Source organism: Rhagoletis zephyria, unplaced genomic scaffold (genome assembly GCF_001687245.7).
Source record: "Rhagoletis zephyria isolate East Lansing unplaced genomic scaffold, Rhagoletis_zephyria_1.1 Rzeph_scaffold_03505, whole genome shotgun sequence".
Lineage (NCBI taxonomy): Eukaryota > Metazoa > Arthropoda > Insecta > Diptera > Tephritidae > Rhagoletis > Rhagoletis zephyria.
This window is the reverse complement of record NW_016160588.1, coordinates 33,404-55,118: the sequence shown is the minus strand read 5'-3', so window position 1 is coordinate 55,118 and position 21,715 is coordinate 33,404. Positions and strand designations below refer to the sequence as shown.

Below are 21,715 nucleotides of genomic sequence, written 5' to 3'. Positions count from 1 at the left end.
CTCATTGCCCATACAATAGATAATTAAGTGACAGTTCACTCCATTCCGTTACTTCCATTATAATCCAGGCATAATTGTCAACGGGCAAAAAGATGGAAGTTGGCCATCGTTTCGCTTCGCGCTGCAGCTTCAACGATCTATGTGTCATGCTATGTGCATTTTCATACAATTCAACTTATCTGTTATATACATATGTACATATATTGCAGCATTCATGTAATAGCAGTTGCTGCAGCTAAATTTTGTTTATTTTTCCTTCCTAATTATTTTTCATATCTGTATAAACAAGTTTAGATATAAATTTCCTGTCGTTATTGGTTTTATACTGGCACAAAGTGCTGGCTCATAACTTGGATCATATATGACTCCTAAAAGATTCATAGAAGAGTAAAAAAATGTTTGTTTTTGAAACTCATATTTCTTACTTACCTAGGACTCTTTTCCGACTCATATATTCTGAGCGCTCAGAAAATGTTTGCGGGGATACGTATCATTCTTGGTATGCATGTATGTAGCTTCAAAATATTCAAACGCTTGTAATTCTACATACATATGTACGTGCATACATATACATGTACATACATGTACAAAATATTGCCAACAAATACATACATGCATGTGCTCCTGACTACGTACATACATACATACGTATTTTATAGAAAAAATATTTGTATTTGGCCTTTCAAGTTATACTGTCTTGCAAAAAAAAATTAAGTTAAAAAATTTTGTTCACTTAGGTCCCACCGAGACTTGAACTCGGATCGCTGGATTCAGAGTCCAGAGTGCTGGCCATTACACCATGGAACCATTTAACGGTACATCGGTTATCGCAAGAGTATATTGCAACAGACAGGCGCAACATAGCTGTTAACGAATAGATAACAGCAAAGTGCATCCTTGCTGTTATCGATAACGGATGCAGGCAAACTAGGGTTGCCAGCAAAACTTTTAATTTCCTAAAATTTCTACTTGATTCTTAATGCGCTACAGAAGCACGTAAAGCGAATGCTCATATATTTCCCTTCAAATTGCACTCCCCCTATTCGATAGTTAATTCAATAAAATAGAAACGTATTTCCATGCATATTGATTAACTTTTATTGAATGCTTGAGTATTGTATATTTTGAATATTGAATACGATTGATTAACTCTGTTACATTGAAGCAAAAACCACTTTGTAAGTGCATAAACTTGTGATAGTAAATATTTTAAGTTTGAATAAAATTGGTTTTATGTAATGGTATATAACATTTATGCCCATTTACGGTATAATATTTTTTTTGCTCTTCTCTACCAAATTCAATTCAACGCAGTCGAAGTGAGCACAGCGACCCCACGCTCATAGAAACTATGTGGATCTTGGCCAGCAGCTACAGCCAAATCCACAGTAAACAACAGCTCAGTGCGTGTGGAGTTCAAGTAGACCGGCAAGGTAAGCTTGCTAACTCGCATCTCAGTAGAAGCCCTGCAAATCGCAAGAAAACAAGTTATTTTTAGTGACAATATTAGAACATACTTGTTATGACTTATTCTTACTTGACCCATTTGAGTATGGTGAGTGGCAAATCCATCATAATAGTGGAAGCTAAGAGCAGCTCGTTGTTCTTGCATTGTGCGCCTTGTAATTTCAAGCCAGCCACACCGAAACTACTATCCTTCTGATCTGGATTCACGCTCGACTCGGTGATTGTTACTTCCAAGGCTAATTCCTCCAAAGACCAGCTGTTGGCCTGTGCTACACATTGACGTGTGGCAGTGATGTAAGCCTCTGGATTCAATAAGCCGCCTAACCAAACAGGGAATGTCTGCAACGATGGAGAAATGCGATAAAAAATTTTAAATTTAAAATGCTCCTGCTGCATTTTGTACACACCTGCAACTCCTTGGCGCCTGCTTGCGACACTAATTTCGACACCTTCTGTAGCTGCTGCACGCGATTACTAAAATCGGTAATCCACTGTATGACAGTGCAGCCCACCGGTACGGTGTAACGCTTCCAACCCTTCGGTATAATACCACGCACCAGCTCTGACAACATTGAACGATGGTGATTCGTTTGCTTCTTTTCACCTTGACAAATCAATACCACATCCTGCAGATCGGAAATGACCGTGGTCAACAATTTAGCGCCTGAAGTGACCTCTCGTTCAAAGTAACGGTACAGCGGATCTTTGATATTCTCCACAGTACGCTTAAGCACAGGCAAATTTTTGGGCAAAAGCTCTAACCAAGCAGTTGCCGAGTTATGTAAGGTTTTCATCCATGATGGACGCCCATCTTCCTGTCGTGCTGCATTAGCATTAGCCGCCTCGGCATGTTCTTCCACACTATAGGCCAATTCATCATCATCCTCCAGCTGTTGCATCTTTAACAGCTTGCTCACCAAATCTGTGCCGCGTGTCGTTAGCAACACTTTCTCCGCATTGTTGGGCAATCCGAGCCAGGAAGGCGTCTGGCGGTCGGACAAATTCTCAATCCACTTCAAGAAGTGATCGCGTCGCGTGCCATCGGGCATGGTGATGTGTCGCTGACCGCCGGCACCGCCATCAACATTGGCCACAAGCGCGAAATCGCTTTCGAAGCTGCGCGCCGTGAATAATTTTTTCAGGAATGAAGTCAGCAAACGCTGATCGAAGTCATTGTCAATTTTACCGCCGTAGATGGATTGCGACAACAATGTTACCAACGCGTCCCATGGCACCTTCTCCGGCGGCAAATTGGTGCGACCCATTGCGGTCGTATCGATCCAGGTGTCCAGCGTGTCGCACGCGACGCGCAGATCCGACTCATTGAACTCGTACTTCTTCGCCCAGCCAAGGGGCACATAACGCAGACGTTCCTGCACAATGGCATGGAACCAGGCCAGTAAGAAGTAGAGACGCGCACGTTCACTGGGTGTTTTCATCATGCGCGCCGCCGGCACTGTTGAGAAAGTGCGCAACAAGTTGGCGCGAATGCCTGGCGGCGGTTCGAAAACGAAAATGCGGCCTGCGCGCAACAAGTTGACCGGCACCTTGGGATTGATCTCCATGGTGAGGAACAATCTGAAGCCCGAATGTGGCTGCAGCGAGTGTAGTTTCTTCTCTAATTGCACCAACCATTGAGGCGCTAAGTGAACGTTCTTCAGCAGTACCCAGCGACCGCTCTTGCAGGCCATGTTGATGGCGCGCTCGGCCTGATTGAAGCCCTCGGCCGAACCAATGGCAATGCTCGAGATCTGTTTGTTCAGCTCGGCAGCCAAGTCGTCCACACGTCCGGAGGCGTCAAAGCCGGGCACTGAGCACAGCAATGCGGGTGTGTTGCAGTTCAACTGCTTCTCCACAACAGCAGCCAAGTCCAATTCCTTTTCCGCGTTTGGCATAAAATCTAGACCCAGCACAGCGTCGACAACCTTATGAGCGGCGGCGATGACACGATCCGGGCGGAAAGCTTGTATCAAAAGCAATTGATGAATAGAGCTGACGATCGAGGTGAGTGCCTTCGATTCATCCCACAACTGCGGTACACACTGCTCCGGTGAGCTTTGTTGCAGCCAAGCGCCGATTTCGGGCATTGATTTAAGCTTTTCGATTAACTTGCGGAAGATAGGCAGACGTGACTGCAAACGGTTTACACTCTCTATTTGCTCGGCTGTGAGGCCATCGACTGGCGTTGACGAAGCAAGAAGACCCTCGCGACTGCGCAAGAAGAAATTGAATTCAGCGTCCAAGTTTTGTTCCGAAGTACCCTTCAGATGAATTTTGCACATCAGTAGAGCGAAAGTGAGGCGATCGTTGTGCAACATGCCACGCGCGACACGCTCATAGCAGACCTGAAAAGAAGAGAAATTCATATTAGATATTTTTATATGCGAGACATGGTACGTACACTAAAATGTTCAGAATTAAGAGAAAAATCGATTGAGCCAAATTTTGTTTAATTGTATCACCAACTTACCTGGAACAGATCTTTGGTGACGATGCCCAATCGCTCCGAATATTCGGTTTTGCCATCTAGTTTTGTGTTATTGTACAACACAGTTGAGAAAATGTCCAAGAACATCTTCAACGAATATTGGTAGAGGAAGTGCACCTGGTTTAAGCTATCCATGGTGAAGTAAATGTTGCTGCAAGCCACCGACAATGGCAAATACTGCTGCGAGACAGTCTCAATCTCTGCAATAACCTTATCGGTTTCATCCACCTTCTGATTGATATCGTAAGCTTCCTTCTTCAACGTCTCAAGCGTAGTGATCACCGAATCATCGTCCAGAATCTTGCCCTTTGCATCATTCAATGCTTGCAGTAAACTCTTTTCGAGTTGGCGCAAACGCAAACGGAATTCACCTTGCAATTTCAGCAAATCGGAACGCTTCTCATCGATATCCGGGCGTTCAGCCTTCAACACTTGATTCAAACACTGCGACTGCAAAGAGCTACGTGTGACCGTAAAGTTAACAAAAGTAACACGTGAACAAATATCTGGCGGGAATTCCACGGTAGGATCACGTGTGGACAAGAAAATTACGAACGATGGCGACAAATCGATATCCTGATCGCCAAGTGTGATCAACACACGACCGCCAGTGCGACGCAATTCGCGATTGAGGACAGGATTCAAAATTGGATCGTAATTTTCAACATCTTGCACGAGCAGCGGATTACCGAAACGTAGCGCTGATTCCAAATTCTTGCGGAAGGAATCGTCCAGGAAGGAGGTCTTTGTGATTTTCTTGCCCGCATATTCGTTGAGCAAGAAAGTGGTAGCTTGCCCTGAAGGATCAATAATGAGTGGATAGCGATTGAAACGTTTGAGCATGATGGCATTCTCAGTGCAAAGATCATCGGTTGGCAAAGCATTGGCTTGCCAGCGTAAACGTTCATCGGGATTCGAAAGATATTCGGTGCGTGCCATATCGGCGCGATATTGTATGTTGGCCGATTGGAGATGTTGACACCAGGTGGTGAAAAGATTCAAGCGATAGTGCTGATCAAAGTAGCCGCCTGTGAGTAGCAATAACGAACGAAGGAGTTCAAGAAAATGTGGATTTCCCCATATTTGTATGTCTTTAAATCTTACCATACGCAATGAATGCAGCCGACAACAAAACGTCACCAATAATGGTGGACATCTGTGACTTAAATGTCTCGCTAGTGCATTCCCAGCGTTCGCGTTCGATATTCAAGCTCTTCAGCAGCGCAATGGAACGATCCACCTTGGCTTGCACATTTTCCAGGTCGGTTTTGATGGCCTGGGCCTGCGAGATAAGCTGTGCATATTCTTCCTTGTAGGCGGCAATACTGCGCTCTAGTTGTTCAACCAGATCCTTAGTCTCTTTTGCGCTCTGCTTATTCACATCGGCCTGTTCTTCGAGCGAACGCAATTCCTCGCGTAGCGGTTCCACGCGTTTCAACATGTCAGCGTATTCGATCTGGGCATTGAAAACAAAAACAAAAAAACCGTTCGATAAAGAATTTCTTTATTTAATTCTTTGCAACTCGCTTTTTTAATTACCTGTGCAATTGCCCACTTAACCATAGGGCCACAAGCCATACTGGCGCGATTGACCTTCTCGAAGTTNACCGTTCGATAAAGAATTTCTTTATTTAATTATTTGCAGCTCGCTTTTTTAATTACCTGTGCAATTGCCCATTTAACCATAGGGCCACAAGCCATACTGGCGCGATTGACCTTCTCGAAGTTGTAGTCGGGATTGCTCAGATATTTGTTCTTCATCTTTTCACGCACCTCATCGCTAAAATTGTTTATTTTCCAATCAGGAGATAAAAAGGTATCATGTTAGGTTCGAAAAGTATAGTTTTTGTTTTTTTTTGCAGTGTAATGATAAAATCACCAATCAAAGTGTATTGTATGCAAGCAAAGCGTTTACTAATTAGCAAGAAGAATTATAAAAAATAAANAGAGATAAAAAGATATCATGTTAGGTTCGAAAAGTATAGTTTTTGTTTTGTTTTTTTGCAGTGTAATGATAAAATCACCAATCAAAGTGTATTGTATGCAAGCAAAGCGTTTACTAATTAGCAAGAAGAATTATAAAAAATAAAAGCCAAAACCAAAGTGGGGAGTTTACCGAAATTAATGTGAATAAAGCATTTTACGTTAAGATAAGTTAAACCAACACCGAATCAATTGAAATAGAACTAAAAATAAATGACATAAATAAAATTAGCACGAACCAAGCGTCAGACGCTTTCAAGTTTTTCACAACGCTAAGGGCAAATACATACTACGAAAACGCGTATATCCAATTGCAGAGTGGAGGGAAACTAAACTTCAAAAATCATAAAATAAAACTACAACGAAAAATTAACGGTTTGTAAAAATGAATATTGCTTCAACAAAAAATGAATGAGTACTCGCGCAATTGATTGGATAAAAATAGGAGAATAATAACAGAGCCTCGGAGAAAATTAATAAAAAAAAACTTAATTNCAAAAAATGGGAGAATAATAACAGAGCCTCGGAGAAAATTAATAAAAAAAAACTTAATTATATTTTCGAAGTATTTCGGAGGCAATCACCTTAGGCTTAGAATACAGCTCTTAAGAAAAATAGAAAAATCATAAGGGGTATTCTCTGAGTCTTGCAAAGCCCTTGCAAGGTGCACGGATTGCACGGTTTGCAAAGCTGTCCCATACGAAAACCGGTTTTTTCCGTGCAATCCGTGCAATCTGTGCACCGTGCAAGGGCTTTGCAAGACTCGGAGAATACCCCTATAGAAAAATGACACCATAAAAATTAATAAATTTTCTTCCATCAAGCAGTGTGAATCTCTCAAAATAAAAGCCCGTATCAAGCCATATAAAACATTAGAGAAAAAAAACAAGTTGTTCACGCTTGCCTGGTTATCAGGTTATCTGGTACAACAACAAAATACACTACAGAAAAATTATTTTTAACCATTATACCACAACCACAATATTTGAGTTGGACTGAAACATTGTACGATACGGTATCGTATTTAATGCAATAACGAAAAAAGGCAAATAGCCTCAAACCGGTGCGATACGATATATTCCGAATACTTCAAATTGTATAATGTGTGGTAATAATGAATGAGTTGAATTTTTGGGGCGTATTCTTGTTTTCGTACGAATCGAAAATTTGAAATTTTTGTATAGAAAATGATAGGAAAATTTCGTGATTATCGATTCGTACGAAAGCAAGAATATGCCCCATTAATTCCATTTCAGAACTCCATAACGCATCGTATCGCACCGGTATACCGCATTTGTCTGAGCACTCCCATATACCGCAATGGTTTGTATTGATCGCATAACGTACATTTTTGTATCTCGTCTGTTTGAGGCCATTTTTACATGTATTTTGTTGTTGCTTCTGGTATTCGAATTCAATATGAAAACTTACAGAAGAGAAAAATCATTTTTCACTTAAACTGCTGGTGAAACCGGCTGTCAATAATTACAAAAAAAAAATTCAGATGTTCTACTGCTGCAGCCTGTTCCATAGTCCTTGGCTCGTATATTTAATTCTTCCAGAAAATTTACAGCAACGAAATTTTAAATAGCAGAAATAATGCAAAATATTTCTTGTGATTTTCCTTGAGAGCTTATTCTAAGCATTAATTGGAAAGGGCCTGAAATTTTGTAATGAAAAGTAAAAAAAATTGAGGGAATATTTTTTTCGAGTAATGTTTTTCACTACTCAAGCTCTAAATATTACAGATATTTTCAAGAAAAGGGGGGAAACGTAAGATTTGAAGACGATTTTCGTTGGTAGAAAGGTAACCATTGGATAACCTGAGACTCGTAGTAGCCTATCTACAAAAACATTAAATATTACGGATTTTATAACACTTGTGGATCAAATCTAAGAAATTCTTTGCAGTTAACCATTAAGAAAAACTAAACCGGAGTTGCTCATACATATGTACAAGTATATTGCTCAATTTCATGCCAAAAACCGCTTCGAATCATCAATCAATTGCGCCACTCATTCAACGAGTACACTGAGAAAAGAGTTTAGTTACGTCAACTTCATATGTTTTTATCAACACATGATTTGGTTATAATTACATTATTTGGTTATAGTTACCAAATCATGTGTTGAGATAAATATATTTGGCTGACTTTTTTCTGAGTGTACAAAAAAAAATATAACAACAAGGGTGTAAAAATAGTTAACTTATTATATTGTTTTTGTTGTTGTTGTCATGCTTACGTTATATTTTCAGTATTGAAGTTAGATACAATTGAATTTATAAAGTTTTCCCGCATTATAACGGCACGAATTGCTTTCCAGTCGGTCGCATTCTCACCCAGCAGCAAACAGATTGACTCCAGAGCCAATTTCACCACCGACGGTGGATTGGCCATGGTACGGACTTCAACAAGTTGTTGCTTACGAATTGATTTAACGGCTAAAGTGAATCAAGCGGGGTAGGAGAGTGAGTGTGTGGTGAGTAATTGTAGTAGTAGTAGTAATAGTAACTAGTAAAAATAATCGCACGATCTGAGTCGTTTAGTAGTAAAAATATTAACATCTAACAATTTAATTAGCTGATATTAAATTAAATTAAATTAAAGGGTATCGTTGGCGGGATCGCAGTAGAGTGATCTTTGTTGTATGTAAATCCAATCCAGTATTCTTTCTCATTGCCGATGTCGCGCAAGTGGTTATTAAGGTTAAAGTTATATCTACCAAAACCTATAGATGTTTAGTGCATTCATTTGTACATATTTCAGTATTAACTAATATGGACTTGCTAAGAGTTCTAGAGATAAACATTTCGGGATTTAAATTTATTAATTTTACTAAATAACTACTTAGAGTTCGACTTAATATAAAGAAAAATCCTAAATCACTAGAGTGTCGGTAATTTAGTTAATAGAAAAGCAATATTGAAGTAATCATTTCTCAAGAAATCTTTGAGGAATTTGTCCTTAACGAGTTCAGGCGTACTCTGTTATCGATGTGCTTTGTCTTTGATTTAACTGCAGGCACTATAGAGTGCTCGCACCTCCTTATGAAAATTCGTTTTAATGTTCCCTCACGTATTCTTCGTTGTAATGAATTGTTTTTTGTGGGGGTGTTGTTGAAACTGTTTATGGTATGGATGCTCCTTTAAGGAGGACTCTATCCCAATTTAATGCTTATTCTTCTTCTTTAGACTTAGATTTTTCTTATTCAAAGTTTACTTTTAAGAATTTACTCATAAGGCCCTTGCCAAAAGGGTTTCCCTTATTCTATATATATATATTTGTCATATAGTCTGTAAGCATCTTACATTAAATTACATATGTATGTATACATCGTCGCTAACTGTTCTAAAAATTTTGTTGTCATTACGAAAAAGTGTGGGATTCGACACTTTGTTAAAGCCAGTTTCCCTGCTTCTATGAAGACTAGAAATCCAACGATTTACCAACTTACGTGTCACTCTTACAACTTACGTTGTTCACACTTGCCTGCTAATCAGGTTATATGGTTATATGGTTATGTGGTTATTATTTTCATTCAGCTTACAACAATAAAATGCACTACAGAATAATAATTTTTAACCAGATAACCTGATAACCACGTTCCCACGACAGTCGGGTCTACGTAACCGGAACGACCCAGATTTATATTTGGCCAAGGACTATCACTTCAGCAACACTCCCCAAAAACTCTTTGGGGAGCTTGTATGCTGCTACAACAACAACAACAACAACATAACCAAGCAAGTGTGAACAACCTAATTGACAGTCAGTGAGCCATTAAGGCTCTACTTTTATATATGTACTTCTATTCGAAGACCGTCATAGATTGTGAGAAAACAATCGGAAGGTCAGGCAAAGCCCGTCTACCTGTATTCGGTACTGTGATAAAAAGGTTTTGATTACAACGACAAAAATGATGAGCTAGCCCAATAGGGTATTTTTTTATGAATGCCTAACCAGTTCCTTTACAGGAAATCAAACGGTCACAGAACTTCTCGTATACCGCCAAGCAGACAGGATATCGATGGTCAAATATTGACTACTTATAACCAGGACTTCGGAGCTGAGCGGAGCAAAGGAGCAAAGGATTTTAGTTGGAGCGGAGTTGGAGCAAAGAGCTAAGCAAATTAATTTGCTTCTTAGCTTCTTAAAGAAAAAATTTCAATATATGGTTTTTGTTATTTTCAGGCCTAGTAACAATTTATTTTGAAATAATTTTATTGTTGTTTTTCCACAAAAAGTTATCTATAATAAGGTCCTCAAGCTCAATAAAAATTAAAAAAAAAAAACAAGTGATGAAGTATAATTTCGGGCGAAACCGAATTTTATATACCCGGCGCTGGTATTAACTATTGTCGTTCCAAATTTCTTTAAACTACCTAAAAGTCTATAGCAGTCTTATTTATTGTTAAGAGATTGCTGTAAGTATTAACTTGGAGTAAATTAACGACCTCAGTTATTGAAATATAGGAGTTTTCGTATATCCGAAAATTACCGTTATACAGGAAATTGGTGCTTTTTCGTATCAAGGTTATTAAATACACCACGTTTGGTAAAAATTGATAAATCGGTTACCGAGATACACATTTGTAGTCATAAGTGGGCTGCGCCACGCCAAAATCCAAAAATTTATAATCGTCTAATTTTTTGCTAGTGGTCATTGCAATAACCGATTTTGAGTTAATTAGCTTCAGTAGTTACTGATTTATCGCACTTTTCGTGTTTCTGTAAATTACCGTTATATTCAATTATTTCCAGTAAATAATAATTAATTAAAGCATGAAACACATTGAAAACGACGGGCTACGGACCACAGCTGTCAAATTATTTTAGCACGTACTCTTATGTAGATAATTATTTTGGCGGCGCACACAAAGCAAAAGTGATAATTTAGCTGGAAAAAAAAAATTAACTAATAAAATTGATTTGGGGTTTGGGAAACTAAAATTATGTGACGGTTTAAAACTATTTATGCAAAAATAACAGCATTAGTAAAAGTATAAATTTACCGACCGAGATTTTTTTTGGTTGAAGGTGTTTCAGGTTTTTTCCATACAAAGTATGTTCGGCAATTTTCTTTTATATGAAGGACACTGCAAGCAAAAAAAATTGCCAAAAATCAACGGAATTTTTTAGCAGCTTGAAACTTGCACTTTATTATACTAGAATTAAATGGGCTACAAAACTGCGTTCCACAATTTTTTCTAAATATTCTGATTAAAAAGTTTGAATTTTCAGTGAAAATTTGCGAAATTTTTAGCTCTTGTACAAAGTTTGAAATCTAAATTTATATAGTGTTTGTTGTATAACAGGCTAGACATTTATAAAAAACTAATAAACATTAAATAAACAAAAGACAAATAGCCAAAATTGTTCAAAATATCGCACTCCTATTATCTTGCGGACAACTGTATTTTTTCTTGTGATCTCTTTTTTCATGGGCACATACTTAAGAAACACAAATAATGCGACTCGGGAGCAACTATCGCTTGTACATTACATATGTACATATATAAATGCATACTACATTTGTACATACAAACATGTAACGTAGAATTAAGTCTAACTGTATGATTTGTATTATAAATAAACGCTCCACAGAGTGTGGGGTCAGTTACACTAAACCAGTATCGCGCAGAAGATAGAACAAGGCCTTTCTGGCTACTTTCTGTCTTTACTGGCTAGCAGCCGCCTAACCTATCCTATGGCCACAGCACGGGTGGATTTAGAAGAACAGTTGTAAGGACTTAAAGTTCGGAGTCCCTCTAATCATCGGAGCATTTGAAAATATTTTAAGCATTGCAGAGCAACATCGTCGTGACTTTTCTATTTGACGATTTAAGTCTACAAGTATCGCCCAGTTGTCCGGAATTCGACATCTTTTTTCATAAACTTTTGAATTTTACCTGTCACCAATACTAACTCCTTTATGCGAATTACTATTTTGAAGTCCACCAGCATAGTTTATATCGAATTTACAGGAAAACTTCAAATCGAATTATGAACGTTAATACCGGATTGGTTAATGGTAATTCTACCAAGTCTACTCCAAAATTTCTTCAGCAGCTTTTGAAATTAGACCGAAAAAGGAACCTCGATTTTCATTTATAAAAAATATGCATATGTATTTGTATGTAAAGATGAGATGTTCATCACTGACTAATATGTCAAACATATACCAATTCGGACTGTAAATAAGTTTTTCGATTATATTTGTCTGAGAGCCTCTTGCAGGTTAAAAACTAAATTGCCCACATCTACATACTCTTTCTTTTTTTCATCAGAATCGTTAACGGTTGAGAAAGTATCTTGAAGGATTAAAACAAAAGATAATATTTCCTTCCCTAATGGCGGTTTTACTATTTTTTATCACATGACCGGGCTACCAGGTTATACCATATTTTATGTTACTAATATGTGTTCTATAAGAGAATTTCAGTTTGTATGGGCGGTGCCACGCTGCCCTTTCCAAAATCTACCACTTTTCGCGATAAGTACGTAATTGATATCGTAAGTAGCTGTTTCAAATTTCGGGGCGTTAGCCTAAGCAGTTCCAGAGATAAGCGATTTGAGAATTTCAGTTTGTATTTCTTTTCCCAAATCTACCACTTTTCGCCGTAAGTACGATATTGACAACATATATTGCTGTGTCAAATTTCAGGACGTTAGCATAAGTGGTTCCAGAGAAAAGCGATATGAGAATTCCAGTTTGTATGGGAAGTGCCACGCCCACTTTCGCAGTACCTACCATTTTTCACCGTAAGTAGGGTATTTACAATCTATGCATCTGTGCTAAGTTTCAGTTCTCCAACATAATTGGTTTTAGAGATATAATGGTTTTCACATTTTAGTCTATATTTCAGATGCCACGCCCCCTATATATCGGGATTAACATTTCTGGATTAGAGGAAGCTATATCCTTTAAATCGCTGTATGTTTCATTGAAATCGAGCCTTCAAAAACGGTGCCTTCAAAAAAGGTATTGCAAAATTTTCTTGTGGCGTATTTATATATAGAAGATAATTGTGTCCGTGGTCAATCCATATCTACGCTCAATACTACTTTTGTCTGCTATATTGCAGTTTACTAACTCCTACAAAACTTGGCATAGTTTTTAAATTTTTCAACAAACCTTTTTGTGGTTTGGTCCGAACCCTTAACAAGCCCGCTATTATACAGTTGTTAAATACAGTTATTATTAATAAAAAAAAAAACTAGACTAAAAAATTTATACTATACATATTACGAACTTATTTTATATTATTTGCACTTATAGCCTATTTCCACCAAAGGCTTAACTGCAGTTAAGAGCTCAGAAAAGTTCAAATAATTCCAACCCTGATCGGAAAGGTTTTTTTCTTAAGTTTTGTTTTTTTTCCTTTCGTCTGCTTCTACTTAATAGGTGGAACCACCCCCTTCGAGTTGTAATCTCCGTTTTTCAAACGGCATAAACTGCAATTAAGGCTTGGTGGAAATCCACTTTTATATAGATTTGATGTTTATAATACAGAAAATTGTTTATGAAAAATTTACAATATTCAAAAAATAATAATGAATATACACGAATACACACATAATTAACGGTCATTATTGAAATTAATAATTGTGCTGAGCAGATGCAAAATGTGGTGAATGCATTCGTTTGTTTGAGATGAAAAAAATGGACGATGCAAAAGTATTATGTAATCAAAGAAAAATATATTTAATCCGTTTGATTAGAAATCAGAAAATAGAGAGGAGGTTATGTAAATTACGTATAAGTTTAGATATACAATATGTATATATATGTATGTATTATACAGCACTGATCCACGGTTTAATAGTTTTAATTAATTTAATATAACAGCCACATGAAGCCAATTTAAATGATTGGGTGAACTGAGTGTGTGTGTGTGTGTGCTTGTACATATGTATGTTATATTTTGTTGTTGTTTTATCTTTTCTTTTAGATTTTTGCAGCATGTTTTTTTATGTATGTATAGTAGTATTTAGTGTTTATATATGCAGGTGGGCGTGTGTGTAAGTGAAAATTTTGAATTTTGTTTGCTAAGAATATTTGAATTAAAACTATTGCTGATTGATTATATATATATAGTAATGTAGTATATTGCCGTACGTGATATGCTCAGTTTTCAAATTAACAATGGACGGTATAAAACTATCTTTGACAAGTATGCCACGAATCGCCTTCCAATCGGTGGCAGTCTCGCTAAGCAGCTCACAGACTGATTCCAGCGCTAATTTAACAACAGCCGGTGGATTGGCCATGGAACGCACCTCAGCCAAGTGTTTCTTTTTAATGGCGCTTACAGCTAAAGTGGTAAAGTGTTTGCAAAAAACGCACATTTAAACGGTGATGAAAACAAATCAAGAGATGTGATAAGAAAAATAAATTTGAAACACCAGTGTAGTTCATGTTATGTATAATAAAAAACGTACGCAAATACACTATGTACTATGTATGCGTGAACATTCGCTGTTGTGTAAAATGCTGTGCTAAATAAAAAAAAAAAATTGCATTTAAGAAGTAATTTAATCTTAGCACTTCTCACTNACGTACGCGTACTATGTATGCGTGAACATTCGCTGTTGTGTAAAATGCTGTGATAAATAAAAAAAAAAATTGCATTTAAGAAGTAATTTAATCTTAGCACTTCTCACTAGTCAAATTGCTTAAATCGAACCTAAAATTTTAAGTTATCGTTAAGAAATAAACAGTTATTTTACTTTGAACCTCTCATTTTATATACTAAGCGTTTACCTTGTTGCGCCTCTATAACTGCCGGTTCCACTTGTGCCAAATCGGCCATGACATATTTTCGTTTTTCTTCAATCTTAACCGTCTGATCGGCTAAACGTATCTGTATCTCTTGAGATTGTATTTTCTTCTTCTCCGCCTCTTGTTGATCCTTAAACATTTGCTTCAACTTAGCATTAGCCGCCTCATTCTTCGCCTGCAATTCCTGTTTCTTTACGGACAAAGACTTCTGCATCTCCTCCACTTGCTCAACAGTTTCCGCAATCTTATTGAGACCAACATTCAAATGTAACTGCTGTTCTTCCAAATCACTACGTTTCTCATTGTACAATTTGACAAAGTGATGAATAAAGTCCAAATAGTGGCGTGGTGTAACGGCCATTGTGCGTCCACCACGCTTGGCGAGGCGTGCATTGGCTTGGTGTAGAGTTTGGTGTACGTACACACAGCTGTTGATAACAGCATCGCGGTGAGTGGGTTGTGCTGGTACCAAAGGACAAACAGACGGGAAGAAGTCGGGAGCAGACCAGCCTTGCTTTTCCAAGTCCACGCGTGTAGTGAACTCTTTACCAACCTGGAAGAGTGCGGAATCGGACCAATCTCCGAACCAGTTGAGCACGCAACGATTGAAAAGAGCAGGTGAAGTGGCAGCGCGATCTTTTAGACCATCTGTGGATGGGTTCATGGTGAAGACGACGTGCAAATTGCGCATAACCTGTTGGGTGAACCTGCGTGGAAGGAGAGAGAGGAGCGAAGAATTAAGTATGTTTTACTTGCAAGTTTGGCTCAAAGTAAACGTTACTTTTATGTATGAATTAAAAATCAATTCCAGCATACCATTTATACAACTCATCGCTGGAGTCCAACATCAGGCCCTCGCGCTGTGCTCCTTCCTTACATTGTGTCATCAAAGTAGTGTATTCGTCGCCCTCGAACAGACCGGGAACTTCACCGTTAGCCAGCAGCGTGTTCATACGTTCCAAGAAACCAGAATCCAAAACATTCGACTCGTCTAAAATGAATGCTATCTTCTCATCCTTGCAGCCCGAACGTCTCAGCACACAACGTAAATCTTCATCAAAGTCTTCGCTCGTGTATTTGTTGTGCACCTTAATTTGGAAGATGGACAAACCATTCATCCAGGCGACGAAGCGTGAAAGTGTAGTTTTGCCTGCACCAGACACACCAATCAGCAACAGATGTCCCTGGGGCTGACGGAAAATACGGTCAATACGCAAAACATGCTCCAAAACTTCATCGAACAAGACGAGCGGCACATCGAGCTCCTCCTCGTAGAAAACTTTAAGGCGAGCACGCACATAGTCTCGCAATTCTTCGCGATTGACCGGCATGTAGTCCTTGGACAACCAATTACTATATAAAATGGGGCGTGTCAATGCCTCCTCTTGATTGATACCAGGGAAGTGTTTGAGTGCAACAATATCGATATTTTCATTGGTCCAACGGCGTTCTGATTCCTCAACCAGCCTGTCTTGGAACAAGCGTAGCGCCTCATGCGCCCACAAACGCACCAAACCCTCCACTGGTAGCGAATCAAGCGGACGTATAGCCTCGCAAATACCGCGTACCCAGCGTGTCATCTCACGCGGCGAGTACACATAGTGCGGCTGCATGTCCTGTGTGAAGCGATCCTGCGAAACCAAATAAAACTCAACCATAGCGTTGGTAAGTGGTTCAGCGTAGCCTCGCAATGAGGGCATCATACGTAGCATTGCACGTGAGAAAGTGCCATAGATTTGTTTGAGCGAAGTCTCACCAGGATAGTCGACATAAATGATGGGCACATGACGTAGGAAACGATGCGAAAGGGGCTTACGACCTGGATCTGTGGGAGGATTACAAGCGCCCACGAATTGTATACGCTCCAAGGAGACCCAAGCTTGATCACTGGCGCGATAGAATCCTTTGTGTTCAACAAGTTGACGCAAGAATGAAATCACACGTTGAGTACCGTAGGTGTCCATGTCGGGTAAATTGATTTCATCGCAGAAGAGTACCAACCATTTGCCAATCTGGATTTTGTTTATAAGAGTAAATATGTTTATTAATTTAATAAAGGAAAAACTGGATGTGAAATAATGACGCACCTGTACTGGCGAAAGCACAACACCGTTAGGAGTCTTACGATATTCGCAGTAGTGATCGAAAGTTTTCAGTAAAAGCTCCGGTGTTGTGGCTGATGAGAAATTCAAACCAACCACTTCCATATCGGGTAAAGCGCGCAGTGCTGAGAAGAGTGTCATGGTTTTGCCAGAGCCAGGCGGACCACATAATACTAAGAAATAAAAAGTTATTAGTGGTTGGAAAACATTTTTTCTTGTTTTTATCACCCACCCAATGGCTTATGCTCCGCTAGCCAAGTGTACAACAGCGATTCATGACGCACAGTGTCCAATGTGGGCACAACAATATCTGGTGAAGCGACTTTGTGCGTCTCAACCTCTATAACCGGTACCTTGTTCGACCACGGCACCCATTCACCATTCATGCTAACTTCGTAGTCAATGATGGGGGCACCGGCAGCGCCAGGCAGTGGAATGGTAGTAACACTGCGTACAAAATCACCCAAATCAGTGCGCACTTTGAGCTTAGCATCACCAGCAAAGGACCAGAGTACTGAATAAATAAGTGCTTTGGGTATGTACTGCTCCAATTGGTCGTTGGAGCAAGGGAAGTCTGGATGTTGGGAGTTAAAGTGGAGCACATTTCTAAAAAAAATTAATTGGAGTATTTTATTAAACAATTTTGTACATTTTTGATATTTATATGATATATATACGCATTTAAGTTGGCGGCTCATTGCGGGTAGAGACGACTTTAATTAGGAAATGTGTTTACTTACCTTGCAGCTTGATTCAGCATTGAGAAGAGTGAGCTAAGCGCACGCAAACGTGTAAAGTCCATAATATGCTCTTGTTCCATGGCATACTCCAGACTGCGCACTACAATGCCATCTGCCGAGAAGTATGGCTGCAACAACAATGCGATATCGCGCTGTACTTGCAATGAGGGAGAGACCTCTTCTTCTTTATCCTTGTTGGACGAAGGCTTGACAGCGCCAACAAAGTCTTCATCGCCATCTTCCAGTGGTATGCTACGCAATCGTGACAGATAATTCTCGAATATCATCTCAGTGGACAAAACATCCTCGGAGAACCATACCATGCCACAACGCGAGACTGTAGCGAGTGTGGCAAACTTCAAATCTTGCACCTCAAACATTATGCGCACATTTGGTGGCAGCGATAGACGTTCACCGTTCGGCAGTGTCAGTAATTTGTTGTCGTCCAACACAGAGTTCAAATTTTCTACCCATTCGGGATCGACATCTCCATCGAAAATAATCCATTGGCGCTTATTGATTTCACCACGCACGTTGTCGATGATTTTACGGAGTACATGCGTGAACAATCCGTCTGTCCACTCGCGTGTATTCTGATCCATGACACCATAGAGTGCCTCCTTCGAAATTGCTTTGGGATCAATGACGTGTGCAACTCCCTCAGTACCCTCGAAACGTTCCAATGCTTTGAGTAGTGTACGCCAGGCAGTCGATTTGCCTGAACCAGATGGACCGACCATCATCAAACCGTGATTGAGGTTAGAGATTTGGTATAATTGTAGTACCTTTTTATAAAAAATGGCAAACATATTAGAATATGAACGGCAACGAAGGATATCGAAAATAAAAAATTAATGCGAGCAAGCTTAAGTTTTTGGAATATGAATTTGGCAATTAATAAAAGTATGAAAGCAACTCATAATAATTTTGACTAATTAAACTTGCTTGGTATACAAATGTGAACTAAAGAATTGGAAAGGGTTAAGCGTCTTACTTTTTCCACCCACGTTTCACCGAATCCTTGCGCATTCTGTTTTATAGACGTTATTCATTGTGATTTTCGGTAATTGCGCGTGAAAAGCAAGCATTGATTAAATATTAAAGTGCATACATTAGGAAATTTTTCTTAATAATTTTCGAATCTCTAAGTATACACATCAATTTACACAAAATACGAGAAGCGCAATCACAAATATTCGTGCGAAGGAGGTGTTCCAAAATAAGTTTTTCTCGGAGAGGTATACAAAATCATATTGGTAATAAATTTAAATCACTCCTTCACAGCTTTCACACGCTGCACCAACACATTTTACTACAAATAAAACAACTACATAAAATTCGACGTATATTATCACTTACTTTTTCCATCCAAGCAGCGCCCTGCTCATCGCCCTCGCCACAAACCAGGTAATCTTCTTGGCATACTTTGCGTATTTCCTCTTTCAGACCCTTCATCTCAGCACGTGTGTAGCCAACGTTCGGGAAGACGTCGCTTAGCAACGAGAATAGCAGTGGTATATCCTCTGCCACCAACTTGGGTACCATTGTCTCACAAACCGATTGAATTAGAATCTCTTGCTCAGGCAAATTTTCAGCTACCGAGGCTTCATCAATATTCTCCTCACCACGCTGACGCAAGCTTTCCTTGATCTTCATAATGCGATCACGTTTAACATTACCAGCCGATATCAATACCGATTTAAGCGCACGCAAACCGAAGTCATAATGACTTTGATTCGAAAGCTGCTCATCGCAAAGCTTGAAAAATGGTACAATCTTACAGGCCAACTTCTCGGCTGAGCGGAAACCTTGTGAGAACAACATCACCTCGGCGATAAGCTGGCGATCCGGTGTAGTCATAGCCAGTGAACGGAAGAGTTTCTTCAAGTTATCAGGCAGATTGGAGCGGCCAGCATAACCAGGATTCATGGTAATGAAAATGGCCATGTCAGGCGAGACGCGCACCTGCTTTCCAACCAACTCAACAGTAATGCTTTCCTTATTGCTATCCATTTCATACTTCAATGCTTCCTGTATTGTTTGAATTTGTTGTGAACAGGCGGACAACATACGCTCCTCCAAACGATTGAACTCATCAAAGCAACCCCAAGCGCCAACTTGACACAAACCAACAAAGATACGGCCCATTGCTTGAAAATCGAATGTCTCATCACAATTGAAGACGAGTACAAAGCGACCAAGTTGATTGCCGAGCGCTTTAACGGATTCAGTTTTACCAGTACCGGCTGGACCGAAAGGCGATCCTCCTAGACGTGATTCCAGAGCTTGAGTCATAGTCAAATAGCAGCGATCGGTGAGAGGTGTCTGTACGAGGCGATCCTGTACGCCTAGGTATTCGAAGCCATAGTAGAAACGAGCGTTGGCCATGTGAATGGTGAGTTGTTGGAGAACCTATGTAAAAAATAAGTTGTTTTTGTTTTTTTTTTTTATGGTCAGGAAAATCTAAATTTACGCCACTACCCGAATCTCTAATACATTAAAATAAATTCTCTTAAAACCAACACTTACGCACACTGATGGCGCTTAAGTCCCAGCAAACCCAGTCTCTAACGTTAGAGAATCGTTTTCATTTTACATTAGAATTCTAAGGTAGTTCTCGAAATGAAAATGAGATTAGAGAACTATGTTAGAATTAGATTAGAGAATGTTTAGAAAAACACTAGACATTAGAAACCAATTAGAATTGAACGTTAGAATACGATAAGATATCTAACTCTTTGCTCGTCTTCTAACCTTCTACCCTACAGAACTACATATGTACATAGAATTCGAATCGCTTTTTATCATTCTCTTAGCTAAATGTTTCATCGGGTGTGTTAATAAGAAAGGGAATAAAAGGTCNAAAGGTCACACGTATACCAGAGTCGCGTAAAAGTCTTAGGGCCAGTTTTTCAGTGCACGGCCGTGGTTTAAACTCAGTTTAAACGCCCGATCTGGCTGGTTTAAACTGAGATTAGCCAATCAGATGTCAGCCAGCTGTTAAATTTAAACTCAGTTTACTTAATCTAAGTTTAAACTGACACTGAAAAACTGGCCCTTAGAAACTTTCATTGAAATCTCTGATAGAGCAGAGATAGTTCTAAAATATGTAGTTCGGAACTAGCGCTTTGCCAGACTGTCTCTAAATTTTACTGCAGGGAGGTTTCAGTTTTATATACATATGTGAACAAAACGAAACACACAACATGTTGTCTATAGGTGCGTGTCAGTCCAACGTCAATCCGCGATTTTCGCGGACTGAAATGGACGAGTTAAACTCCCTTCCCCCTCTTACCCACACCAAACCCGGTTTTAGGCGGACTGAGCAGTCCAGTGTGCGGAGGCTCACTGGGTACATATCGTCGTTTAAAGTACAAAACCGCGTATGTGAGATTGCATAAATTATTTTCTACAGAGTAAAACACTCATATTTCAAAATGGTTCTCTTTATTATAAAGCAATCGCATTACTGGCTGGTATATTTCTTTTCCCTTTCCTCCTATCATGAATAAAAATTCCCTGCGGATTTTTTATATTAAATGGCGGTGTTGAGTTGTCAAAAAAGTATCAAACAGCTCTTGCGAAGTTTGAATTTTCACCATCCAAATTTCCGGGGAAAATGCTACTTCCTGGGAGTTAATTATTGGAGGATTTCTTTCTCGGGAGAAACAAATTCCCGGAGAACAAACTCCCTGGGAGTATTCAGAATTGTGCTGATAATTTTATTTTTTATACTAATTTTGATTATTTTATTTTCTGATAAATGCAGAACTCTATAAATACTTTTTCTTACTTTGTTTCTAGAGGGTTGACGGGGTACAATTAATGGAAATATTTACCTCAGTTTGACGTGGGTCGAAGTAGAAACGCATCTCACAAAGCCATTGGAAAGATTTGGGACTGGTAACACCATTGGCAGTCAAGCGTCGTGTTACTGTACGCTTATGAACAAATTCATTGATCTGAAAGAAATTAAAAAAAGTAACTAATTAGTTTAAATAGGCTGTGTATAAGCTTTTTAATATGTACCAAATGCTCCAATTTACGTCTGCGCAGTGGCGGTTGTTCCTGCAACACTGAGTCAGCGAGCACATTCAATGTTGACTCCACGGTACCCAACACGCGCTGCATTGGCTTTGAATTATTACTCT

At 39.2% G+C, this 21,715-nt stretch overlaps 1 protein-coding gene and 1 non-coding gene across 2 annotated transcripts in view; both read right to left on the bottom strand.

The window, feature by feature from the left end:
* Positions 1-735: 735 nt before the first annotated feature.
* On the bottom strand, positions 736-807 carry TRNAQ-CUG (transfer RNA glutamine (anticodon CUG)). The gene has a single exon. It is a non-coding gene; the product is annotated as a tRNA-Gln (tRNA).
* Positions 808-1,072: 265 nt separating this feature from the next.
* Positions 1,073-21,715, bottom strand: part of Dhc64C (dynein heavy chain, cytoplasmic) — a 22,188-nt gene continuing 1,545 nt past the window's right edge. Inside the window, exons 2-17 of the mRNA XM_017624129.1 lie at positions 21,594-21,713; positions 21,404-21,526; positions 18,924-19,976; positions 18,559-18,594; positions 17,565-18,349; positions 17,057-17,430; positions 16,810-16,997; positions 15,539-16,734; positions 14,705-15,429; positions 14,060-14,255; positions 5,618-5,735; positions 5,060-5,411; positions 3,938-4,983; positions 1,875-3,812; positions 1,538-1,806; positions 1,073-1,466 (exon numbers count right to left, since the gene is read on the bottom strand). Of these exons, the coding sequence (XP_017479618.1) occupies positions 1,301-1,466; positions 1,538-1,806; positions 1,875-3,812; positions 3,938-4,983; positions 5,060-5,411; positions 5,618-5,735; positions 14,060-14,255; positions 14,705-15,429; positions 15,539-16,734; positions 16,810-16,997; positions 17,057-17,430; positions 17,565-18,349; positions 18,559-18,594; positions 18,924-19,976; positions 21,404-21,526; positions 21,594-21,713 (8,685 nt within the window). The 3' untranslated portion in view covers positions 1,073-1,300. The remainder of the gene's footprint in view (positions 1,467-1,537; positions 1,807-1,874; positions 3,813-3,937; positions 4,984-5,059; positions 5,412-5,617; positions 5,736-14,059; positions 14,256-14,704; positions 15,430-15,538; positions 16,735-16,809; positions 16,998-17,056; positions 17,431-17,564; positions 18,350-18,558; positions 18,595-18,923; positions 19,977-21,403; positions 21,527-21,593; positions 21,714-21,715) is intronic.